The 22,205-nt window shown below is 47.2% G+C and overlaps 1 protein-coding gene across 8 annotated transcripts in view; it reads left to right on the top strand.

The window, feature by feature from the left end:
- neo1a (neogenin 1a) overlaps nucleotides 1-22,205 on the top strand; it is a 174,906-nt gene that overhangs the window by 50,119 nt on the left and 102,582 nt on the right. For all 8 annotated transcript variants that reach the window (XM_072660320.1, XM_072660317.1, XM_072660319.1 and 5 more), the window contains exon 2: nucleotides 8,671-8,988. In XM_072660320.1, coding sequence (XP_072516421.1) covers nucleotides 8,671-8,988 — 318 coding nt within the window. The remainder of the gene's footprint in view (nucleotides 1-8,670; nucleotides 8,989-22,205) is intronic.

Here is a 22,205-nt window from a genome sequence, read left to right as displayed (position 1 = left end):
CTGGTTACACCATTGAGACATGACAAGCTGCGAATAGCATCAGATAGCAAAAAAAGTTATGTGTAGAGCTGATTTCAGTTCATTTGCGCTATCACTGATCACACTGTTAATGCATAGATGCACTTACTGGATATACTGCACTGTAATAATAAATATATCACAATAATGCTGCATTTAATTATGGTTCATATTGAATTAAGGCAAAAGAATTAATGTAAATGTAAATGGATGTATTTGAATATTGAGGTACGTGTACCAGAAACATAGAATATTCCAAGCCAGTAAAACTGCTGTACGGACCAGCCCTGTTAGATGTTAGATACACTGGACTTTTTTGCAACACGGTTTAGGTTTAGTGTTTTTTTTTCTGTAGACACTGGAGACATCAGTGGGCTTAGGCTGCTTTGTTGTGTCTGGGAAAAGACACTTTATTAGGTGGATTTTCAGTGTGACATCTCCACAGGGAAGTCAAAAACAGACTTCCAGTCTTTGAGGCTTGTGTTTTTAAAGACGTGGAGAGCCTCCCACCTCGTGAGAAGATCACCACGTCCTCCTCTTTGCGCTTGGCAGTGACAGATGGAGCGAGTGAGTGATGCTGGAAGATGAAGGCAGACATGGCGAGAAGCAGACAGGCTGGAGGTGGACAGACAAGAAAGGGAGAAGCATTTCCAGTCCGCCTAACGAGGCCCCGGCGCTCGGGGTGGAACGACAAAGACTGGAGAGAGAGACTGAAAGAGATGTGGAGGAGAAGTTGGGAATCTTATGAATGAAGACGTTACCTGTGACAGGCCCATTACGCATCCGCTTTTCGTTGCCTAACGTTGAAATTTTCAGACTTTCTCTCTCTTTGTGCTTCCGGCATTATTTTTTCAACCGAAGGTCAAAAGCTGAAGAGTCATTTTTTCTCATGCAGAAGGAGGGACTCATGCGGCAAAAGAAAAGTGTGGACTGCTCAAATGTAGTGCCATTAATTGATGATAAATAACTGATTACATTATTTTTTATTGTATCTTTATTATATGAAGCTTAATTTTTCCTCCGAGTTTGGCACTGCCAATCAACCCACCCATTTGTAGCTCCACCTAGCACTTCCAGTGCTCCCGTCAGTCCTTTGATAAATGCAAAGTCCTGGGATGCACTGACGGCAAAGCGGCATGACTCAGGGTTCGAACTCACAACCCCCAGACCATAGTAGTAGCGCATTTGTTTTTTGGAAAACAATAAAGGTTCTTTGAGTGACGCCATAGAGGAGCCACTTTAGGTTCCATAAAGAGCCATTTTTGGAGTAGAGATGTGACCTTTACATTGGTAAAGAACCATTACATCAAGAGAATGTTTTTGGGGTCTTTTAAAGGTTCTTCACACTCACACTCACATGGTTCTTTATGGAACCAAAAGTGGTTCTTTTAAGGCTTCACTGTTTGTAGCACCTTTATTTTTAAGAGTGTAGCTCTCACTATCGTTCATACAGCTCATGGATTCTTGTTGGAGTGAAGGCTCTCGATGGGAACTGGAACTACGCTTTGCAAGCTTCGCTAGTGCTTTTCTTAATCATAGGTCTTCCACTAGTGCTGTCCAGTGTAGTCCTCTCAGAGTATTGCTTTGAAAACCATTAAATGCTGTATTTGGCTAAAGGGGCTACAATTACGGAATCCATTAGAGCAGCATGACCGACTCGTCTTCAGCCCGAGGTACTACAGACTTGGAAAATGTATTGGGGTAGCTTGTTCACACATTGACAACCTTAGTTATAATATTTTCACTTTGGCTTTTACCAAAACTCATACTCTCCATATCATGGTTGCTTCATTATGCATGCCAACCCCTTTCATTGGGCTTTCCTGTTTAATTGAAAAGACCTAGTGGAAAGCTCCTCTGTGTGTTGGTCAAATGACAGAAGCGTCATTAAGACCTGGTGTTTGGCTCTCAGCGCATAAGGAAAGCGGCTTTTCATGGCTGCTGCTGGGCTGAGGTCCGTAGGGAGTCACGGCTGTGGACCTGATCGGCACAGCCTTCTCTTTGTGCTGGGGCCAGGGGAGCCAAACACACTCCAGCATGTGGCTTCCTGCTGAGAAGAGACTGTGAACAGGGGGTCTTTGTGTTTGAGGAGCACTCCTGCGGCTCGCGTCAGGGTGGGGCACGCATCATGAATGTGAAATCAATCTCGTTTATAAGCAACTAGAGCCTCTCTTGCCAGGCTTGGTTATTTGTAGATGGTCTTAGCGCTTTCTGGATATCCGTACGCTGGTGATTGATGCTAGCGGCGCCACTTTCCGCTATAAATGCAGTAATGCGAGGTGTGTGTCGGATGTGGTGAGGGGTGTAGACAAGCAGATTCACGAGAACAAGAGCAGGGCGTGATTAGTAGTTGTAGAAGACGAGCATAGCGCTTCTTGCGCAGAGGTGACAATTGCTTATTAGCACACAGCACACATCGCTGTTCTTGTTCCTGGTGACTACTCGCAGCTCCTGGGATTGTCTTAGGAAAACAAGAGAGATCCAGGTCTCAGTGATCATTGTCCTGAGATGACTTACACAGTGCAAGTCAGAGGCTAGGCTCTTAGGAAAGGGAAAAGCTAGTATTAAGGAAAGCTAGTATTCTTTTCATTTAGTGCTTAGGCAGCGGAACATGCAAAGCTTTAGCCCAACCTTGCGCTCGCCAAGTCAGCCGCCAATCAGCTTGAGCTGAGCCATTTGTGTTGGACAAAGATGCAATTTAACCCAACCCTGCCATGAAGGCCCATCATTGGCAGCTTTGGCCAACCTAAGTATCAATCCCATCATCATCAATAACCCAGTGCTTGCCCGTAGCCATGCTATGCCACCCCTGGAGCGAAAAGGGGTTAAGGGGTTAGGGGCCTTGCCTATGGGCCTCAACAGTGGCAGCTCGGCAGACCTTGGTATCGAACTCACAACCTTGTTATCGCCCGGCATTCGAATTTGAGCTTAAGTGAGCCACCAGTGCTCGAGTTTCTGGGTGGAACTCACGTTCAGTGCTCCACTCTTCCAACTTCACATATAGGCCATTGTACTGAACCAGAGCGTCCAGAACTGCCGTGGTATGGACGTTCTGGTTCAGCGATCCACTCTTCCAATTTCACATATAGGCCATTGTACTGAACCAGAACGTCCATACCACGACAGTTCTGGACAAATACACATACCATCACGCCTCTTTTAGCTGCTTGGAAATGAGAACTTGAGAGAACATCAGTCTTTAACACGGTTAAAGATCTTGGCCTACATTCTTTTTGACCAGAAATGCCCTGATTTTGTAAAAAACATCTACAGAAACATCTGGATCATCTGGAGCATCTGTTCACATCTTCACAGCTCAAAAACACAGTGATTGTTCAGAGGACTCCTCCCTATATCGCAGTCTTCTGCTGTATAACTCCATAATTCCATGAATTATGCAGAAAGGTGTAAAATGGTACCAAAAAAGATCCACCGATGAATTGAAAAAGATATTCTTACATGCAGGCCTGTTCCCTTCAGCATGGCAAGTGTCCATCACTGCTAATGATGTGCACTCTATTCATACGACACCATGTGAACAGTTGAACCCGCCCAGGGAGAAAGTGAATGCTCGAGGAAGCCACTGAATGAAGCTTAGCGCAAACACATTTTCTCATCATCTGCCTCGAGCCGGGCTTCCAAAAACACTGTTTGCCCGTGAACTTAGAATGGATTTCATGGGACTTGGTATTATAGGGGTAAAAGCCTCTACTTATCAAGTAGACAGCCTCATTTTCTCCCAGTTGCCCCGCACTGAGGCAGTGCACTTTCTGAAGTCAGACCCTGGGCAGAATGAAAGGTAGCAAAGATTAGACTTTTCCTGTAATGTGCTGTCTAACACAATGCCCCCCCCCCACACTTTACTGAATCTGCTTCATCCAGGTGGGGCATGGTTCACTTGCTTGTAATCAGGGTCTAAAAGCATTGTTCTAGGCCCGGCCTACAAGAGGCAATTTCTCTTACTGACTGGCTGAATGAGACACTGGCTGACTGACAGACCTTGTTGAAATGTATATGCAGAAGGACTGCCTTCAGTCTATAAAAGATGTCTTCTCGTTCTGACGATCTGAAGACTACAATTTGCCGAGAGGAGATGTGATCTCCTAAGCTGAGGTCTAAGCTGAGGTTGGGTCTCCTTGGTTGAAATATTATTGGAAAGTGGTGCAAAGACATACCATGGCCTTAATGTTTGTATCAAAGTCATCAACATCCCTACCTCAGCATTGACAAGGTGCTGGCCTCCCCCATCATCGCTTGCTACTGTGCCGGCCGCCGGTCCTGCCCATTGCTACTGCCGTGTTTTCAGAGCTGTTGCACCGCTAGCATCTCGGCCCAGCATCGCTTCCACAAGCCATGTTCATGAGGTCCTGGGCCCTTTCATCTAAAAACTGGGAAATATTTGGTCTACACTTTAAGGCTCTGAGGGCAAGGCTTGAGTCCTTTACCAGGCAAGGTCACAAGGAATGGTACAAGAAACACAAGCAATGGAATTTGACCTTTTTTTAAATAAAGGGCAAATATTTTGATCCCAAACTCCCTATTGCGATTCTATGCAGCCAGTGGCGGTCTGGCTAATCTAGGCTTGCCTGTTTTTTTATTTTATTTTTTTTAATTATTATTTATTTTAAAGCTTCACAGAGGCATAGAGGTCTGACAGTAGAATTAGTAGAATCGGTCAATAGAAAGATCAGATTCTGAATTTTCATATCTAGGCATATCATTCATATCATTTTATTGCTTGTATATTTATGCTGGTAGAGATGAACCATTTCCGAAGGTAGTTTCACTTAAGGATCATGATAAATGTGATGCAGTTTACCTTGTATACTGTCCGTTGTCTATAAATTGGATTAGAATTAGAACTGAGAAAGTGAGAAAGTGAAAAAGTGATGGTTGATGTTGTATGTGAAAATCATACAATCAGTGTCCTAGAGGTATTTTCTCAGCGGTTACCAGTAAATGTAGGTTCTTACACCTGTCCTTGAGCGGGTGAAGTCAAGGTTGTGTCCTGTTGGCCTATCCATCTGTCTGTCTCCTGGTTTCTAGGGCATTAGGCCTTGCCAAGTAGCTGCTTCAGTCTAGGAATGTGAATATTCTTCTGGTCTCCGGTAGCAGTCTCCGGTGATGTCTGCTTCATAGAAAATTGCAATCTGCTGAACGTGTTTTTAGTGCTATTATGTTTTATTCTGTAAATATTTCTGGGCTTTAAGCTCATTAAATGTTAATGACCATAGAGGCTTGTAAAATTCTTGCTTTGTGCACTAAGGGGAAAAATGCTCACTTCTCATATCCCAGGCCATAAATAAATATTTGCCTTCACTTGTAGAAATTCCTTGGTGCCTCGAGGCCTCTCACAACTTTGAGCAGAAGTTCAGAAGAACGGAAGCTCACTTTCATTCAGTGCAAACATCTGCGCTGCTTCTGACAATTCCTCGTACCCAAAGGTGTGCATGCGGCAGGAATGTCCTAGATCCAGAAGCATCACCAATCTGCATAAAGCGGTTTGAGATACCATCAATTTGAGGAATCCCCCAGAGCTCGTTGAGATGCAACTGCTCAGAATTGCCGAGTTGGCCGCGCTCGAGCTCGGATTTCTCTCGTGGATTACAGCGGTATGGCATCCTGTCCAGCAATCAGTTATGCTGTTCTACCGCTCGTCTGTCGAGTGCCCGCAGAGGTAAGCGACTTATGGAAAACGTCAAGAAGAAGTAGACAACAGCTCAACAGTCTCCCGCTCCTGTTACACTTGGGGCAGAGGGATGTGGAGTCTACAGCAGGCAGATGGTCTTCCATTTTGGCTGACGGCTAGCGGGGAGCTTTGTGAGCCACGCTGCCAGCCTCCCCGAGAGGTGCGGAACCGCTAAAGATGCTAATGATTAACCGTGCAATTCTGCTGATGGCCTGCAGGAGGGTGGAATTCCCTTCTCACTGCCGTCGGACAGGCCTCACCATCTGTCTCCTTGCCTTCCTGGGTGAACCATGCAGATACAGCCTCACCCGGTCACTCCTGCGCCGCCGTCTGATTTTTGCGGCATTGTTGAGAAGTGCCCACAGTAATCTATTCGTCTCCTACACTTGCTCTCCATGAGCTGATTCCGAGCACAATGCCTTCATGTTGAAACGCTTGTGGAAAGCTGTGTGATGAATGCCTTGTGTCAGCTGACTGTTGATACCTCATGTCAACACAACAGCATCCATCTTCCCGGGCCTTAATTCGATCCAGATGTGTTTATGCTGGAACTGCTTCTTGCCTCTCGGCAATGCAAGGAAACCCTATTTTTCTCTTTATGTTAACATTTGCCAGACAGTGCCATTATCTTCTTTAGCACCAGAAAGGCCCCGGCCAACGAAAGCCGCCCTCAGCAGCGCTGCAGTGCTTTCAGTTGTAGAAGTAATCAGAAGAGCGGGAGTCAGCAGATAGCAGCGATAGCGTAAAGCTCCAGCACAGCGCTCGGCAGTATCTCGGCGCGCAGACGCCTGACCACAATTACAGCCTCCACCTCTGTGTAACGTCCCACGCAGTCCATTACAGGCCAATCTGAGTGTGTAAGGGAGGGGAAATGTGCCTCCTCGTAACAGTAACAGCCCTCTGAATGGCCGGTGCTAAAAGCCAGAGTTTGGGGGACTGTAGTTCGCCAGGCTGAATAGAGGGATACAATGCGACCTGAGAGGAATCCGGGGCAGCCTCATTAGCCGGGGCTGCAGAGCGATGCCAGGTTTTGAGGACGGAGACGACAACCCCTCCCACCCAAATTAAAATGGCAAGGACTGGGAGTTCTGGACCTGGAAGGCTAGGCTCTTTTGTGGCTTTGCCTCAGACTGGATGAGGCTCTGCACTGGTTATATTTAGAGTTTGGCTTATTATTTGATGCAGTAATGAAAAAAAGGCCTTAAAAACCTCATTATTTTTTGTCCCATCCCTGTAGTTCAGATAATTCCAGTTATTTATTTAAACAATTTCACGACGACTCTTGGGGCCAAGATTTGAATAATTTATGAGGACAAAGTAATTGCATTTCATTTGACTTCTTGCATTAATCTTATGACTAACTTCCAATTTCACTTAGTGAGCAAAGAAACAAATATATTCAAATGTGTGCCGATGTCCCCTGGCTACTCTGCTAATCTGAGTTTTTTTATGATTAACTGACTTCGAAATTAGTTATTTTTGTAATTTTTTGGTATTTGTATTTTAATTTGTGCTATAATTGTGCTTGGGATGTCCTTAGTCTTTGCAGATGGAAGACAATGAGCACAGATGATGGGGAGGGAACTGTGGCTTATTGCATGCCACAGGCAACCTCTTGGCTAAGCTTCCATTGTTCCCACATCATGCCCTGCCCTGACGGCAGTGTATAACCCTTAAAACCCAACCTAAGCTGTTCAGTTCAGTCAGTCATATAATTTGATAAAATACAACGGTTGCTACATGTAGTTACTGGAACCACAAGACAGAAAGAAATATAAGCAGAGCATTTTCTGGGAAGGGGTTCTCAATATGGAGTAGGGTTGCAGCTAACGCATATTGTTGTAACCATTAAATCTATTGACTATTATTTAATTGAGTAACCATTAAGTAGCCTAATGATGCCTCTCACTTTACCCCTATTACGGGGATGCTATCATTCATAGTTCCATCTGAGCAACAAGCAATTTTCTTTTTTTGTTCTTTAACCACTTAATGCAGGAAGGGTCTATTACACACTACAGTGTATTACTTAATACCTACAGGGACTTGTGATGAAACTGTTGGGGCAATTCTTTGATACTAGAAGTTTGTATTAATACTTTTGACCTGTCGGCAGACCCCTTTTTTAAAGGGGTCAGTGTGTAAATAATACGTTTGTGACTTTGGTTGCTTGAAAAATGCTCAGACACAACATTACAAGCCTATTTACAACCCTGTTATTTTGCCTCAGAATGAAATGATAAGCTCTGCTTTGATTGGCTGGTTTACGGCACCAAGGACAGCTCACAGAACCCACATATTGTAACACATAGTTTTTACACCGTAATAAGAACAATGTTGTTAGTCTGGATTCTTACTGGATACTCTTGCTGTCCTCTAATTGTGTCCTCTCAGTGCAGTGTGCTGTTAACAAGCTGAAGAGATTGTAGCCAGTTAGCTTTTAGCCTTTCTGGTGTTAAAAAAGCCAGTGCTTTCCCTTCTGATGTGTGTTCAGCTCTAGCTTGGTAGTCACTTGAAATAGTCCAGTTTGTTTTGGAAAGGGAGCGGATGATGGAGAGAAGGGATGTGCTAGCGATACACTGCGGGCACTGGCACAGGAAAAGCCGCAGTCACGAGGCCTGGTTTGTGCAGCAACCGCTATTTCCATAACTAGCAGAGCCTAGAGGTGATGTTCTTCTCTTCAGAATCAATAACACCATGTTCTCCTGAGGTCGCCATTGGGTTTTAGTGTTTCACCACTGTTTGTTTTGCTGGATTTTCTTTCGACTGAGCACACAGCAGTGTTCGAGGTTAACAATATGTCACTTCCACGTACTGAACTCTCATTATTCAACTATGCCAAGATAAATACAGTTTGACAGCCTAGAGTCTCTCTAAGTTAATGTTTTTTCTTTCCATAATCAAAGCCTGTCAACGGCTAATCGACTTTGTCCACTAATAATGTGCCTGTCCTTTTCCTGCAGGCCCTGCTGTAAGGCATTTCAACCCATTCTGGTTCTCCGTGGAGCCCTCAGACACATTGGCAGTGAGGGGATCCCCAGCACTGCTCAACTGCTCCGTCTACAGCGATGTCCCTGCCAAGGTGCGCTGGAAGAAGGATGGCACGTTCCTGAGCCTGGCGTCAGACGACCGCAGGCAGGTCTTGCCCGACGGCTCGCTGCTCATCAGCTCGGTTATGCACTCCAAGCACAACAAACCTGACGAAGGCATCTACCAGTGTGTGGCCACCATCGACAACCTGGGAATGATCATCAGCCGCTCGGCTAGACTCAGCGTAGCAGGTAAGGAGATATGGAGTACACACATTGACGCTAATACAGGACATGCTAATTACAGTGGCCATGCGATAAGCAAGGATTTTATTGATCGCGATTGGTGAGTCACCTTAATTCTGTCTCTTCTCTGTTGTCTTACACATGGGTCGGGGTGCCAGTTGCATTTCTCTTTCTCTGCCTCATTCTCTGGGCATTCATTAAGACTAGCGTGTAGTCAAAAGTCTCCTTCTCAAGCCCCTCAATGCCGTCATTGTTCCCCGTAGGTAGGGTTCAATAAGGCAAGCTTGTGTATCCTCTCTGATGTAGCTCCATTGTAAATGTTGGGGGAGGGGGGTGCTGGGGAGGTTTATTTGGCACCATGGTGGTAGCTATATTAGGCCCAGTGAGGCGGGATGAAAGTGACCTTGTTTGGTTTCCGAGAGGCGGGCAGCAGGGATTATTAGGTGTTTGAGTTGGGTCTTATCCTGAAATTCAATTTGCAACCGAGGGAGTGCAGGAATGCAATTGCGTTCCATCAAAGCCCTTCCAGTATCTGAGCGGGCTTCTGGTAGGACCTCTCTTCGGCTCCTCGCCGAAGGAAAGGTCCTGGGGGTTCACGCGCCGAGCCATTGCTTGGAAAAGCCGGAGACAAACGGCACTCTCTTGAAGTGGCGGAGAGCGGCGGCCTCGCGGCTTCGCCTCCCCGTGGTAATCTGCTTTGAGTGTGAACAAACTCATTATCCCTCCGAACTGAGTGGAAATGCCTGTGTGATATTTGAATTGGCCTTTTCATGGAGACATCCTGCGCCGTGAAACTAGATAGGGACCTGAGCTTGTGGCAGCGATTGCCATTTAGCTCGTGATTTCCATGCAGTTCATGCAGCGCTCTTGTCTTGTAGCTGCTCCGGTTCGCTGGTGGGCAACCTCTGCCGTTGGTTGCTATGGGGTCTTGAGGGATTTTAGGGGGAGGTGGCTCAAGAAAAGTCTGTGCAGCTACGCTCTACTGGACTGACCCCTCTCATCATTGCGGGAAATGAGCTGACCTGTGGTGTCTGGAGGGCAAAGGGGAGGCTGACACTGCATCAATTCCATCATCCTCAGCAGATGTTTCTGGGCTAGACATCTAGTATCTAGTGCGTGTACAATAATGAGTCATGAGCTACACATAACCGTGCTCAAGAAAAGGCAGCACAGCGATTTAATTTAGTTCCCTCCACAGCTTGTCAAGTCTTCCACTGCTGGTTTAGGGTGTTTATTCACCAAGTGTTTTGTCAGTGTGTTCATGCAGTGTGTGTTTTTATACAGCGCTTCTAAAAGGGGGATGATATTATTATTATTGCTGCTGCTGACTGGTGAAGAGGAAATGATCCGAGCCTCGTGCTCCTGCCTGCCACCCACCCCCTACACACCCTTTCAGGCCGTGATCAATCAGTGGGGCCTGGCGAGTGTCGAAGAGAAAGGTTAATTGGTGCATCTTTGGTATGGACCATTACGTTTCCATTGCTCTGGAAGTGCTGCTGTGGTAGTAGCCGGGCGTAGCGCACCAATGAATGGGGATGTAATAGTTGTGATGGATTGCAGAGGGGGAGAAAAAAATGCATCCGTTAACTTCACTTGGTCTAAGTTATCCCCCACCAGCAGGGAATGGGACTGCCTGAGGAGTAGAGATGCAACTGATGGTTATTTTTGATGATTATTATTCAGGTAATCAACTGAACCTGTGCCTTTTGTGGCCTCCTCTAGAAATGCATGATGGTACCAGAATCATATCAGTGTACACACAGCTATACACAGCCATTTTTAGAAGGGTGTATAGAAAGAACCGTTTATATGATTTGATGTAAAGGTTCTATATAGAACCATCACCAGGCAAATAACTATTTTGTGTTGGATCTTTGATGGTTGCCTATACAGATTTTTATGCAATTTTCCTCCTCAATTGTAGATGGTTACCCAATTACCCAGCCCACTCTTTAGTACTCCCCTATCACATGTAATGATCCCGACACTGGAAGGGTGAGGACTGACACATGCCCCCAGCAACACATGTACAACCAGCCACCTCCTCTTTTCTAACTGATGCATCGTCACCGGGCAACCAGCACGCTCTGAGGACAGCACCAGGCACCCAGCTCTGATGCTCTGATCAGATAGCAGATGTCCATGTCGGCCAGTATCACACTGAAGTGACTTGGAAAGAGTGAGAGCCATCTACCCACCCGGTAAGAGGGCAAGGCCAGTTGTGCTATCTCAGGCTCTGGCTACTGATGGCAAGACGCATGACCCGGGATTCAAACCAGCGATCCTCAGGTCATAGTTGAACCCTCTTTTTAAAAGATATAGTCCCAAAATTTTGTATATATTTATTTATTACTGGCATTGGCCCACAATTCCCATGTTTGAGTGTCTCTAGTCTCTAGGATGACCATAGTCCGGTGCACTGTGGTGCTTTCCTTGTTCAACCCCACCTGATTCAACTAATGTACTGTTATTTACCAAGTGCAGGAGGTACTTTAGAGCTGGCAAACGGTTCCAGCCTAAGGACTCCTGCTGTGGTGCGCTGCAATCTGAGGGAATGACTGCACGTATCATGTGAGCATTATTAGAACGCTTCCGTTGTGAAGTAAACATCACATCAGCGCTTTCCCATAATCAACGCTTTTGACGAGTAATGCCTAATTGTTGAAGCTCCATTAAAACGTCCCCCTCCTCCTCTTTCCATCCAAAGCCACTGCGTCTACGGCTCTCACATCCATTCAGTAGTGGATCGGCCCCCTCCTCGGCTGAGCTCGCGCCCATTTGTATTCGGCAGGCGTCTGAGCGAGATGGTAGGGCAGGGAGCGAGACGGACGTGGGGAATGAGAATTCGCCGGCTCTTCCCCGCCCTCCCCCCAACCCCAGCTCCTCTCTTTGAACCCAGCCCCTCGGGATGGCTGGAGGTGGAGCTGGCGAGGCCCACCGCCAAGGAGAACACCTGAAATGAAACACCTCATTTGCATGCCTTCCTCTGACTGGCTCCCTGCCGCACACCAGCCCTCCCAGCTTGCGAGCCGGAGTGGAACCACCCTTTGTGATCAGCAGACTCGGGTGTCTTTTCCCTTTCTCCTCCTTTTATTGATTGGAGCACTGACGAGGTCTGGGACCCCCCCCCCCCTTTTTTTTTATTCATGGTCCACTACACTGATGACATATCTGGTTCTTGGAAGACCATTTTCAGCCATCAGTTCATTAAAACATGCAGGAAATCCATCCGCGGCCCTCGCACACAAAATAGGCCACGGATGCAATTACAAATGCCATGCTTTATGAGCGTTTCCCTCACTCGTTCCCTGCCTTACTGGTGCTCTCACTTTCCACACGAGCAGTCTAAAGGTCACATGTCTTTTTACAAGGATGTAGTGTCGGCCTGTGTAACAACATCACCGTCACCATTTTTTTCCCCTTTTTATACCGCAGGCAAACAGAAGTGCTGCAGTGGTGGTTAAATAGCCTCGTGTTTGCAGGAGGAAGGTGCTCTGTGTCAACAGACACAGGTTTTATGACCCAGGGGCAGTCTACGATGCTAAACTTCCACCCTGCTCTCAGACATGCATCAGCTAGACTGGCATATGTACAGCAGATGTACCCCAGCGTCCTCTCTCCCTGCCTCCCTCACCTGTGTCTTCCGTGACCTCTCTGCTGGGGTGGAGCCGAAGCTGTTCCCCGAGCTGCCACCGCCTCTGTCAATCCATCAGCGTTTCATTTCACACTGCACCGTTACGCATGTGGCACGCCGCACCGCAACACTTTATCCACCCCAATTTCACACCGCCACAGTGGCTGCAGCCCAGCGACTCCAACACAAACACAACACGGACAGCTATGAATTTCAAACATCGCTGCTCCTGCAGGCTGTCAGATGGATTTCATTGCTGTCATTTCAAAACAGGTTGTGTGATTGTTCTAGCGTGGCGAGGCATTCCAGTTACAATGGCACACCAGAGGGACAAGTTAGCTGGTGCAAGTAATCCTGGCGGTGGCATTGCATCGTTCACCTTTAGCTTGAGTGAGGACAATTCACCAGACACACCGCGCTCATATGATTATGCCCCGCACTCTCATTTGTTTCTGACATGTTAGAGCAGTCCGATGAAGCTGTTTGCCATGATATGGGGTATGTCATGACTCTCCAAACCTGACCAGACTGGATTCCATGCCAAATGACATCTGTTTAGCCAATAGGATCCTTTCGCAAATACTCTCTGTTTGCCTTAACTATCCATTTGGCTCGGCTCTCCATTAAGCTCTACCCTAAATTTGGCTCAACTGTCCGTTCGGCCCAACTTTCCATTAAGCTTAACAATCCGTTTAGCTCAACGAATTGTTCGACTCGGCTCTCTGTTCGGCTCAACTATTCGTTTGTCTCCATTAGGATTAGCTGTCCTTTCCTAAAGACTCTCTGTTTGCCTTAACTATCCATTTGACTCGACTCTCTTTTAGGCTCAACACTCCATTTGTCTCAACTTTCTGTTTGTTCCGGTTGTGCATTAAGCTTAACGATCAATTTAGCACGTCTAATTGTTTGACTTGACTTATTGTTCGGCTCAGTTATCCGTTTGCCTTCATTAGGATGAACTAGCGTTTTGTTAAGACTACTATCTGTACGCCTTAGCTATCTATTTGACTCGACTCTTCTTTAGGCTCAACCCTCTGTTTGACTCGACTCTCTTTTAGGCTCTACCCTCCATTCGGTTCAACTTTCTGTTCGGCCCAACTTTCCATTAAGCTTAACGATCCGTTTAGCTCAAGTAATTGTTGGACTCGGCTCTCTGTTCGGCTCAACTATTCGTTTGCCTCCATTAGAAATAACTGTCCTTTCGTCAAGACTCTCTGTTTGCCTTAACTATCCATTTGACTCGACTCTCTTTTAGGCTCAACCCTCTATTTGTCTCAACTTACCATTCGTCCCTATTGTGCATTAAGCTTAACGATCAATTTAGCACGTCTAATTGTTCTACCTGACTCTTTGTTCTGCTCAATTATCCGTTTGCCTTCATTAGGATGAACTATCCTTTCGTTAAGACTACTATCTGTTTGCCTTAGCTATCTATTTGGCTCTACCCTCCATTTGGTTCAACTTTCTGTTCGGCCCAACTTTCCATTTAGCTTAACGATCCGTTTAGCTCAACGAATTGTTCGACTCGGCTCTCTGTTCGGCTCAACTATTCGTTTGCCTCCATTAGAAATAACTGTTGTTTTGTCAAGACTCTCTGCTTGCCTTAACTATCCATTTGACTCGACTCTCCTTTAGGCTTTACCCTCTGTTTGTCTCAACTATATGTTCGTCCCAATTTCCCATTAAGCTAACGATCCGTTTAGCTCAATTAATTGTTTGACTCGACTCTTTGTTTGGCTCAATTATCCATTTGCCTCCATTAGGATTAACTGTCCTTTCTTCTAGACTCAGGCCTTAACTATCTACTCTACTTCATTAGACTCTACCCTACATTTGTCTCAATATCTGTTCAGCTCGACTCAATGAGCCGTTTTTCGCGACTATTTTTGTTTCGCTCGACTCTCTGTTGAGCTGAACTTTCCGTTCGCCCCCTTTAGGAATACTATTTATTCGGCTTGCCTCTACTACCTGTTTAGCTCGACTCTCCATTAGGCTCAACTATTCTTTATCCTTTATGCTCCACTCTCTGTTTGGCCCAGACTGTCTGTTCCCTACCTTAGGCTCAACAATCTGTTCGTCTCTCAGCTAGGAATAATCATCCATTCAGCTCATGGCTTGACTCTACGCCACGCTTGACTCTCTTTTCAGCTGGACTCTCCATTAGTTCAGCAGTCCATTCAGTTTAACCACGAATTGTTCGACTCGGCTCTCTGTTCGGCTCAACTATTTGTTTGCCTTCATTAGGATTAACTGTCCTTCCCTCAAGACTCTCTACTTGCCTTAACTATCCATTGACTCGACTCTCTTTTAGGCTTCACCCTACATTTGTCTCAACTTACCATTCGTCCCTATTGTGCATTAAGCTTAACGATCAATTTAGCACGTCTCTTTGTTTAGCTCAATTATCCGTTTGCCTTCATTAGGATGAACTATCCTTTCGTTAAGACTACTATCTGTTCGCCTTAGCTATCCATTTGACTCGACTCTCCTCGAGACAGTCAGGGTATCCTCCCCCATTACAGGACGTAGAGTTGTAAACGTTGCACATCTGATATTTCTGATTCAGAATCAGGGCAGCCACGGGGAGGCCGGAATGTGAGTAGACCCCACACTACAGAATGATCTGAACACAGCTGTTGGAACAGATGAATTCCCCTCAAAATCGCCTTGCCTTGTGGACCAGGCATAAGGCGGAGCCACCCTTGCGCTTTCTCGCTCAGTTTTAGGGGGCCGGCTCACATTTCCTTCCATTCTTACGGGTTAGTCAGGAGCCAGGACGTAAGTAGTTCAGGAACCCACAAAAGAACAGAGTTCTTTAAACACATTCAGCAGAACACAGAGAGTTCTTGTTTCACGGTGAGTTATGACCAATACTAAAGGATTCCAGTGACCTCAGTGAGGCCAGAGCAGCCAATGATCGCGAGCATTCGAGGCTTTCTTTGGACTCGCTCCACCGCCTGTGCTTGTGGCTTTCAGCTGTGTGGCCTGCGTGGTGAATTTTTAGTTTGCAGCCTGTCTGCTTCAGTGGAGCTGGCATGCAGCGTCTGTCCTGGTTACAGTGTTCCGCCTCCCTTGTGCATAAACAGACTCGTGTTTGGCCTTGTCTCTGGAGCGCGCTGTAAAGTTTGAGCCTCCGACTTTTAATGTGTTGATCTTGTGATGGATCAGTAATATTTAAAATAGCAGCTGGAGTGTACAGAGGACCGGGGTGTGTGCCTGTGTGTGTGTGTGTGTGCAAAGTGAGGTTTTGCCAGCTCATGCTCTATTTTTAAGGCTTATGTCTGTTAGCGCCTCCTCTGGCCTGACAGAGATTGATGGACGGCAGGTTTACACTTATAGCCCTGATGTGTTGACAGTTAGATGCTGCAGCATTCATCTCGCTGGTACTCGGCTGCGATGTGTGTATGGGAAGATATGAGCTTTCTACAGAATATACATTGCAGTAGTTGTGGAACGGACTGCGGTTCTCTGGTGCACTGGTGGCACTGGTGAGATGCGAATGCAACATGGAGGTCAGGCCTAAAGGCATTAGTAGCTATGCACTTTCAGAGAATTCAGAGGGTGTGATTCACATCATGGCATGGATCCTACATATACAATCAGTCAAGACTTACAGCAGGACACCAGGATTAGGTCTGAATTTAGTCTGAATTTCGCCTGCCAAGGTGCGGGGTCTCTAAATTCTGCAGCAAGTGAACGGTCAGTTCTTAAAGTTGATGTGCTGGAAGCAGGAAAAATGGGCAAGCATAAGAATCTGAGCCAAACGACTGGGTCTGAGCATCTCTCCATGGTATGCAATTGGTCAGTGCGTAGCAAAGGTGCTCTGTGGAAGGACAGCTGGTGAACTGGCGACAGCTTTATGGGCACCCAAGGCCCCCTTGATGCGGCCCGTGGAGGTCCCACCTGACAGCGTACAGATTTGAAAGGATCTGCTGGCAGCGGCTTGGAGCCAGATACCACAGGGCACCTTCCGAGGTATTTTGGAGACCATGTCACGATGGGTTGCTGTGAGCTGTTGTGGTGGCATGAGCGGGACCTACACAGTATTAGGCTGGTGCTTTTAATGTTATGGCTCATATTCAGGTTCATTTCGGACAGTAGTGGTTGGTGTGGACGACTAAAGCAGCAGTTACTCATGAAGCTCATTTTAGCCAACGGCCGTTTGCCTCAGGACACTTTTACAACATTAAAAGCCATCTGTGTAGCACTTCACTACATCAATAAATGCATGGATATCACTAAACACACATGTATACTCAGCTGTTCAGAGCAATTAGGCTAAATGACGTGTGAATACGGGTGACATATGATAGGTCCAAAGTTGATAGCCCTGCGCAGAGGGTCACAGAGCGGAGGGAGAACCCCTTCTATTTTCATGCACATCACTCGGGGTGGAAAACGGACACAGCCGCTTGACTGGGATACGGATAGTTCCAGGCGGAACAGTGCTGTGCGCTCCGGGAGTAGGGAATGTCCTGCACTCATCATTTGCATGTTAAAGCAGTTTTGTTATCGCTTTCTGGATGCAGTCTCATAATGCCCCTTTTGTTTGGTTCCTCCAGACAGATTTGCATAGAGAAGTAAGCCCATCAGGGTCATCCGATCGAGACATGTCCACTTCTGTATATTGCACTTACTACAGATCTCCACTGGGGCAAGACCATGCCTCTTTCTGTCGTCAGCCAGGCCCTCGTTTCTGAAAGCTGAAGTACTCCATGTGAGCCCCAAGGGAAATCTGTCCTCCACCACGAGCCCTGATTGAGATAGACAGAAGAGGTACTTCGAGAGGCCGTCCTCCTCCTGATTGACAGGGTTTGTCAGCCCACTCCGGTTTGATTGTCAGAGAGTTTGACGTCTGTGCTGGGATCGTCGAAAAGCAGCAGGCAGACTCCACCGAGTGGTCTGTTATTTCTTTTTGCATCAGCCCCGAAAATGTTGAGCTCCATTGCCTGTATTGCACGATTCGCAGATTACAGCAGACAGCGCTTAATGAATCACCCCAGTGTGTCAACGGATGTAATGACAGCTCTCAGTAGGGTTAGAGAAGAATGAACCTAACCCAAGTAAGTTGTCTGCATGTCTGTCGTGGTATCCAGGTCAATGTGGAACAATCCAGCACCATTCGCTTAAAGCAGAATTATGCAAAATTTGGTATTTCTTGCTCCTGGGCTCCCCCTACAGTTGAGCCACCCCTCAAGAAAGACAGACATGTTTTCAAGCATTTCTAGACTTTTGAGAGATACAGAACCATCACTGGATTTAAAAGAAGCATGTGCACTGTGGCCGTAGAGCAATATTACAGGATTTTACACAAATATGATTGTGGTTATGCAGTGTTACGCACTTCTCGCAAGCGTACATAGTGCATTACACTGAAGATAGCAATGATAGAGATGCTACTTTCCCTATCACAAGTCTTTGGACCATCACCATGATTTTGCAGGTTGCTGCGCAATGTTGCTTTAACACTCAGGCCTCCATCCACACGTATCCAGATATTTCCCATCAGTCACTAATTAAGAGCATTGCTCTGGGATTCCAGAATCACAGCCTTCTTGCATCCACCATTACAGAGGAAAAGGGGCTGGACCAAGAGTCCAGTCTCCAACTGCTTGAGCTGGCTCGGTAATGCAATCGCTCGAAATGCCGTATATACTTTGCACAGGTCTGCTGACAGCCATGACATGTAAATTACAGGCTAAAGTAAGACTTATCACCTGACATCGGAGCGAACGGCGGGAGCTGTAATATGAGCCGCGCTTCAAAAGGGAAGGTGTCCTTTGCCGCTCTGCTTTTGTCTGGTCAAGGTTTTGTGAAAGAGTCAGGGTCCTTTTTAACCCGATTTCAACATGCTCCAAACAAGCGACGGTACTCTGGTGGAATGATGGGGTGGTGGATTCTGAAAGGCCGGCTTCTGAAGACTCTCGGCCCCAGCTGAGCTTTCTTCTCGCACAAAAGAAGACAGAGGCGGGAGGCAAGAGCCGGCCCCTCAGTAACAGAGTCCCGCCTGGCAGCACCCAGCGGCCTCTCGGCTTGCCACAGAGTGCCACTTTTTGTTCTCCTCCTCGCACTCCCTCTCCTCCTGAATGCGCTTGCTTTTCAGCACCCTCATTATTACAGTATCTGGCTCATGCTAATGTTAGTAAGTTTTTCGGTCAAACTTTATTGATTCGTCAGTGGACTCAAAGCGATTTGAACCGGCGCTTGTTTATCCTGTTTGTTAGCCTTTAGCGGGGAGGCTCATTTGTATTTGCGCCAGCGCCTTTTCATGAAGAAAGCCTCAATCCGGCCCTTGCACTTGGTGTCAGTCAAAACTAATAAAAGATAGGGGAGGCAGCCTCTGTTGCCATGTTACAGGATTCTTGCCTTTCTTTCAGGAGCAGCAGGGGAGGGCCGGCCAGCGGGGGAATAAACCATGCGGCCGATCTCGCCCTTTCTCTTTTTTTGTGTGAAAAAAATCCTGTTACAGAGCCACCCCGCCCGCCCTGTCCGGAGCAGGATCTGCGTATGAACGGATCTCTGCTAAATGAAGAGGATGAGAGGGTTTTAATGGACTAGCTGTCAGGCCCCGAGGCTGAGGAAGCCGAGGCCGAGGCTGAGGCCGTGTCCTCACTTCCCTGCGCTGGCCTGAACTCTCTGTGCCAGGGCCCTGGGGAGGCTGAAGGAATTCCACTCTCTTCACTGAGCTGCGGCGGTCGCACAGAGGTGTCGGCTTCTTGGAGCGCACAGACCAACAGCGAGAGCCCCTCACCCTCGCTCTAGCTTCTTTATTGCGTAGATAAAAGCGCTGTGCTGCTTACGAAGGAACTACAGGACTTTTTATTAGGCATGTCGCGATCTAGCTCCCCCCCCCCGATCCGATTCAGGTACCCTAATGCTGACTGTAAGCCGATACTACGTTAGTGACCATTTAAAACATTATAGTGTTTAATATCTTAGCCTGAGTGACCTAGCTGACCAATCAGCTCCCAGATCCTTTAAAACACTGCAGTCAAATCACAGTGTGTGTTTGTGTAGTGTTATACACACTCTGAGCTGATAGCTGTTGTGTTTGCTGTCGATTACTCATGTGTTAGACTGAGTGAGCTGTGGTTAGCTTTGCTAGCGTGTTTGCATTAAACAGTAGAAACGCCAAGAAATAGACCATCGCTAAGCTAAGCTAAGCTGAAGTAGGCTGATGTCTTAGCCAAACTTTTCACTCCACCTTGCCAGTAGGTAGCCATTATTTGGGTGGTGGATCATTCTCAGCAGTGCCGTGTGTGTTGGGCTGGTTTGAATGTCCACTCTATTAGACCCCCCTAACTAGCTGGTCCACCTTGTAGATGTAAAGTCAGAGGCAGAGGCTCTTTTGATTGCTCTAGCCCTCCAAATTTCACTTTGGCTTTCCTTGTCGTGATCTGGGATCGGGCCCCAGACCATAAAGAGAATGCAAAGAGATCGCAGACGGCAAGCTTGGCTGACATTCCCCTGGGAGTGTGTGTTTGGAGAGGTGTGAGATGACACCCAGGCTCTCTCTTGTGGTTTATTTTGATCCTGGAGCTGTCCCGTGGTCTCCCGGGGCCTTGGCGCTGCCTTTGAGTGGGCACTGTAGCATTTCACACCTCTCGGCGGGGGACTTGTTCAGACTGGCCAGATACGAGTTGACGGTATCAGCAGAACATGTTTCGGGGGCCGTCAGTGGAGTGCCAGGCACTGAGGACATCCCTGTGTCCCGGTGTGAGTCCCAGGCCAATACAAATATCAAAACAATGAAGGTGTGCCGTGTTCTTTACAGATGATTAATATTCATATTTTTTCATAATCAAACCATCATGCTTGTATGACTGTATAGCTCAGATAGCCTCATTGACCTGGCGGTTGGCACACAAAAGCAAGCTCTGCCCTGAGGGAGTCGGGGGACTCAGCTTTCGCACAGGGTTCGGCTTTCGCACTTGTTTCACACCCGGGCTCCTGCAGGTGTCCTGTCTAAAGAGCCTTATTATTCTTACTCCAAGCAAAAGAGAGAAAGACTAGCTGGAGGGCGTCTCAGCTGCTCTACTGTTGCCGGATGAACCCCCCATATACCCCCCCACCGCGTCTGTCACCTCTGGCTGCAAGTCTCTTCTTCTCGCCTTGGCCTCCTCTCTGCCCTCCTTCTGGGTGGAGCTGTCTGAAGCCAGAGCAGGCAGTTGGCTAGGAGGCCCCACGCTGCCTTTTGTCTCCTCTCTCAGCCTGGCACTGCTTTTCCTTCTCATCCTCATCTTCACTAGTCCAAGCTCTCACCCTGAGCTTTCCAGCAAAAACATTGGTCAGTCATATCAAACAATCAGTCATATCGTTAAAATGGTGTGCTGGTCATGCTCTAGTCCTTCATCAGCGGTCACAGGACGCTGCCCACAGGACGCTGTTGGCTGGATATTTCTGGTTGGTGGACTGTTCAGATCTGTTCTGAGCAGTTGGATCCATTGGTACCAGTCAGTGTCACCGCAGTGCTGTGGTGGTCAGTCCTGTGGGGTCCTGGTCACTGAAGAACAGGGGGCAAACAAAGTATGCAGAGAAACAGATGGATACATGAAATAATGGGCCGAGCTAGGGGTGGATATTACTGTGTATTATTCAGGTATGATATGGAAGTATGTAATAAACACCTTGACCTGATGTCTTCTCTAAGAACCGTTACGGGGTTGTAAAGTCTCTATGATTTCTGCTAACATTTGAGTCACTTAATATGTGACATTTGATGAGAGCTGTTGTGCTGTCTGCAGGAAGCTCCGACAGAGCCCAGTAATGTGAGTGGCTTTCTTCCATTTGCCATAAGCTTTTCATTCTTTGCCTTTCTGGAACTTATATCTTGCCTTTCATCAACCTTTGACCTTTCCATCAGTGACCAAAAGACCTGCCTTCCTACATTCCTGCATCCCCAGAGTCGTCCAAACAAAGAGCAGATGTATTTTTTTTTTTCCACATGAGGCTTCATTTAGAACCACACGAGACCCCTCCACCCCCCACCCCTCCACCCACCACTGCATGGGATGCATATCAAATTCACTAGCCTCCAGATGTGAACAAGGCAACCGCAGTGACACTGATGCATGGCTGTTGCCAGCTGGATGGAACGCATGCTTTGTGTGTGCGAGTGCAGTTGTAGGTGCAGTTGGTGTTGGTGAACGGAGCATGGACGTGGCCTTTAGCGGAGCGCTCTTTGTCGGCAGTTCTGGCTTTTGAGCGTCTAAGGGCTTTGTCAATTACGTTCCGCACCAATACATGCGGCCCCTCCGACTTGCGGCACGGATTAATTCCATTCCACCCCCCTCTATCTTTTCTCACATGTCAACATCCTCTCTGTTCTCAATTAGCTGGCTGGCACGAGGAAAGTCGCGGCGGTCTGACACGGAGTCCCAAGAGCAGCCCAACCACCTCCTAGAAGGCAGCGATGGAAACTTTGCAGGGAAGAAGGGAAGAAGGAGATGGAGAGGAGAAGGAAGGGGGCACTGTCTAAAGAAAGGAATACAATTGCCTTTGTTTATCTGTGCATCTATCAGCAGCAGGACATAGCTGAATGCCTTTATCAGACGTGCTGGTGGGCTGGCTGCAGAGTGCTGGGTGTAGT

This window comes from Salminus brasiliensis, chromosome 17, assembly GCF_030463535.1.
Source record: "Salminus brasiliensis chromosome 17, fSalBra1.hap2, whole genome shotgun sequence".
Taxonomy (NCBI): Eukaryota; Metazoa; Chordata; class Actinopteri; order Characiformes; family Bryconidae; genus Salminus; species Salminus brasiliensis.
This window is presented reverse-complemented; position numbering and strand designations above follow the sequence as displayed.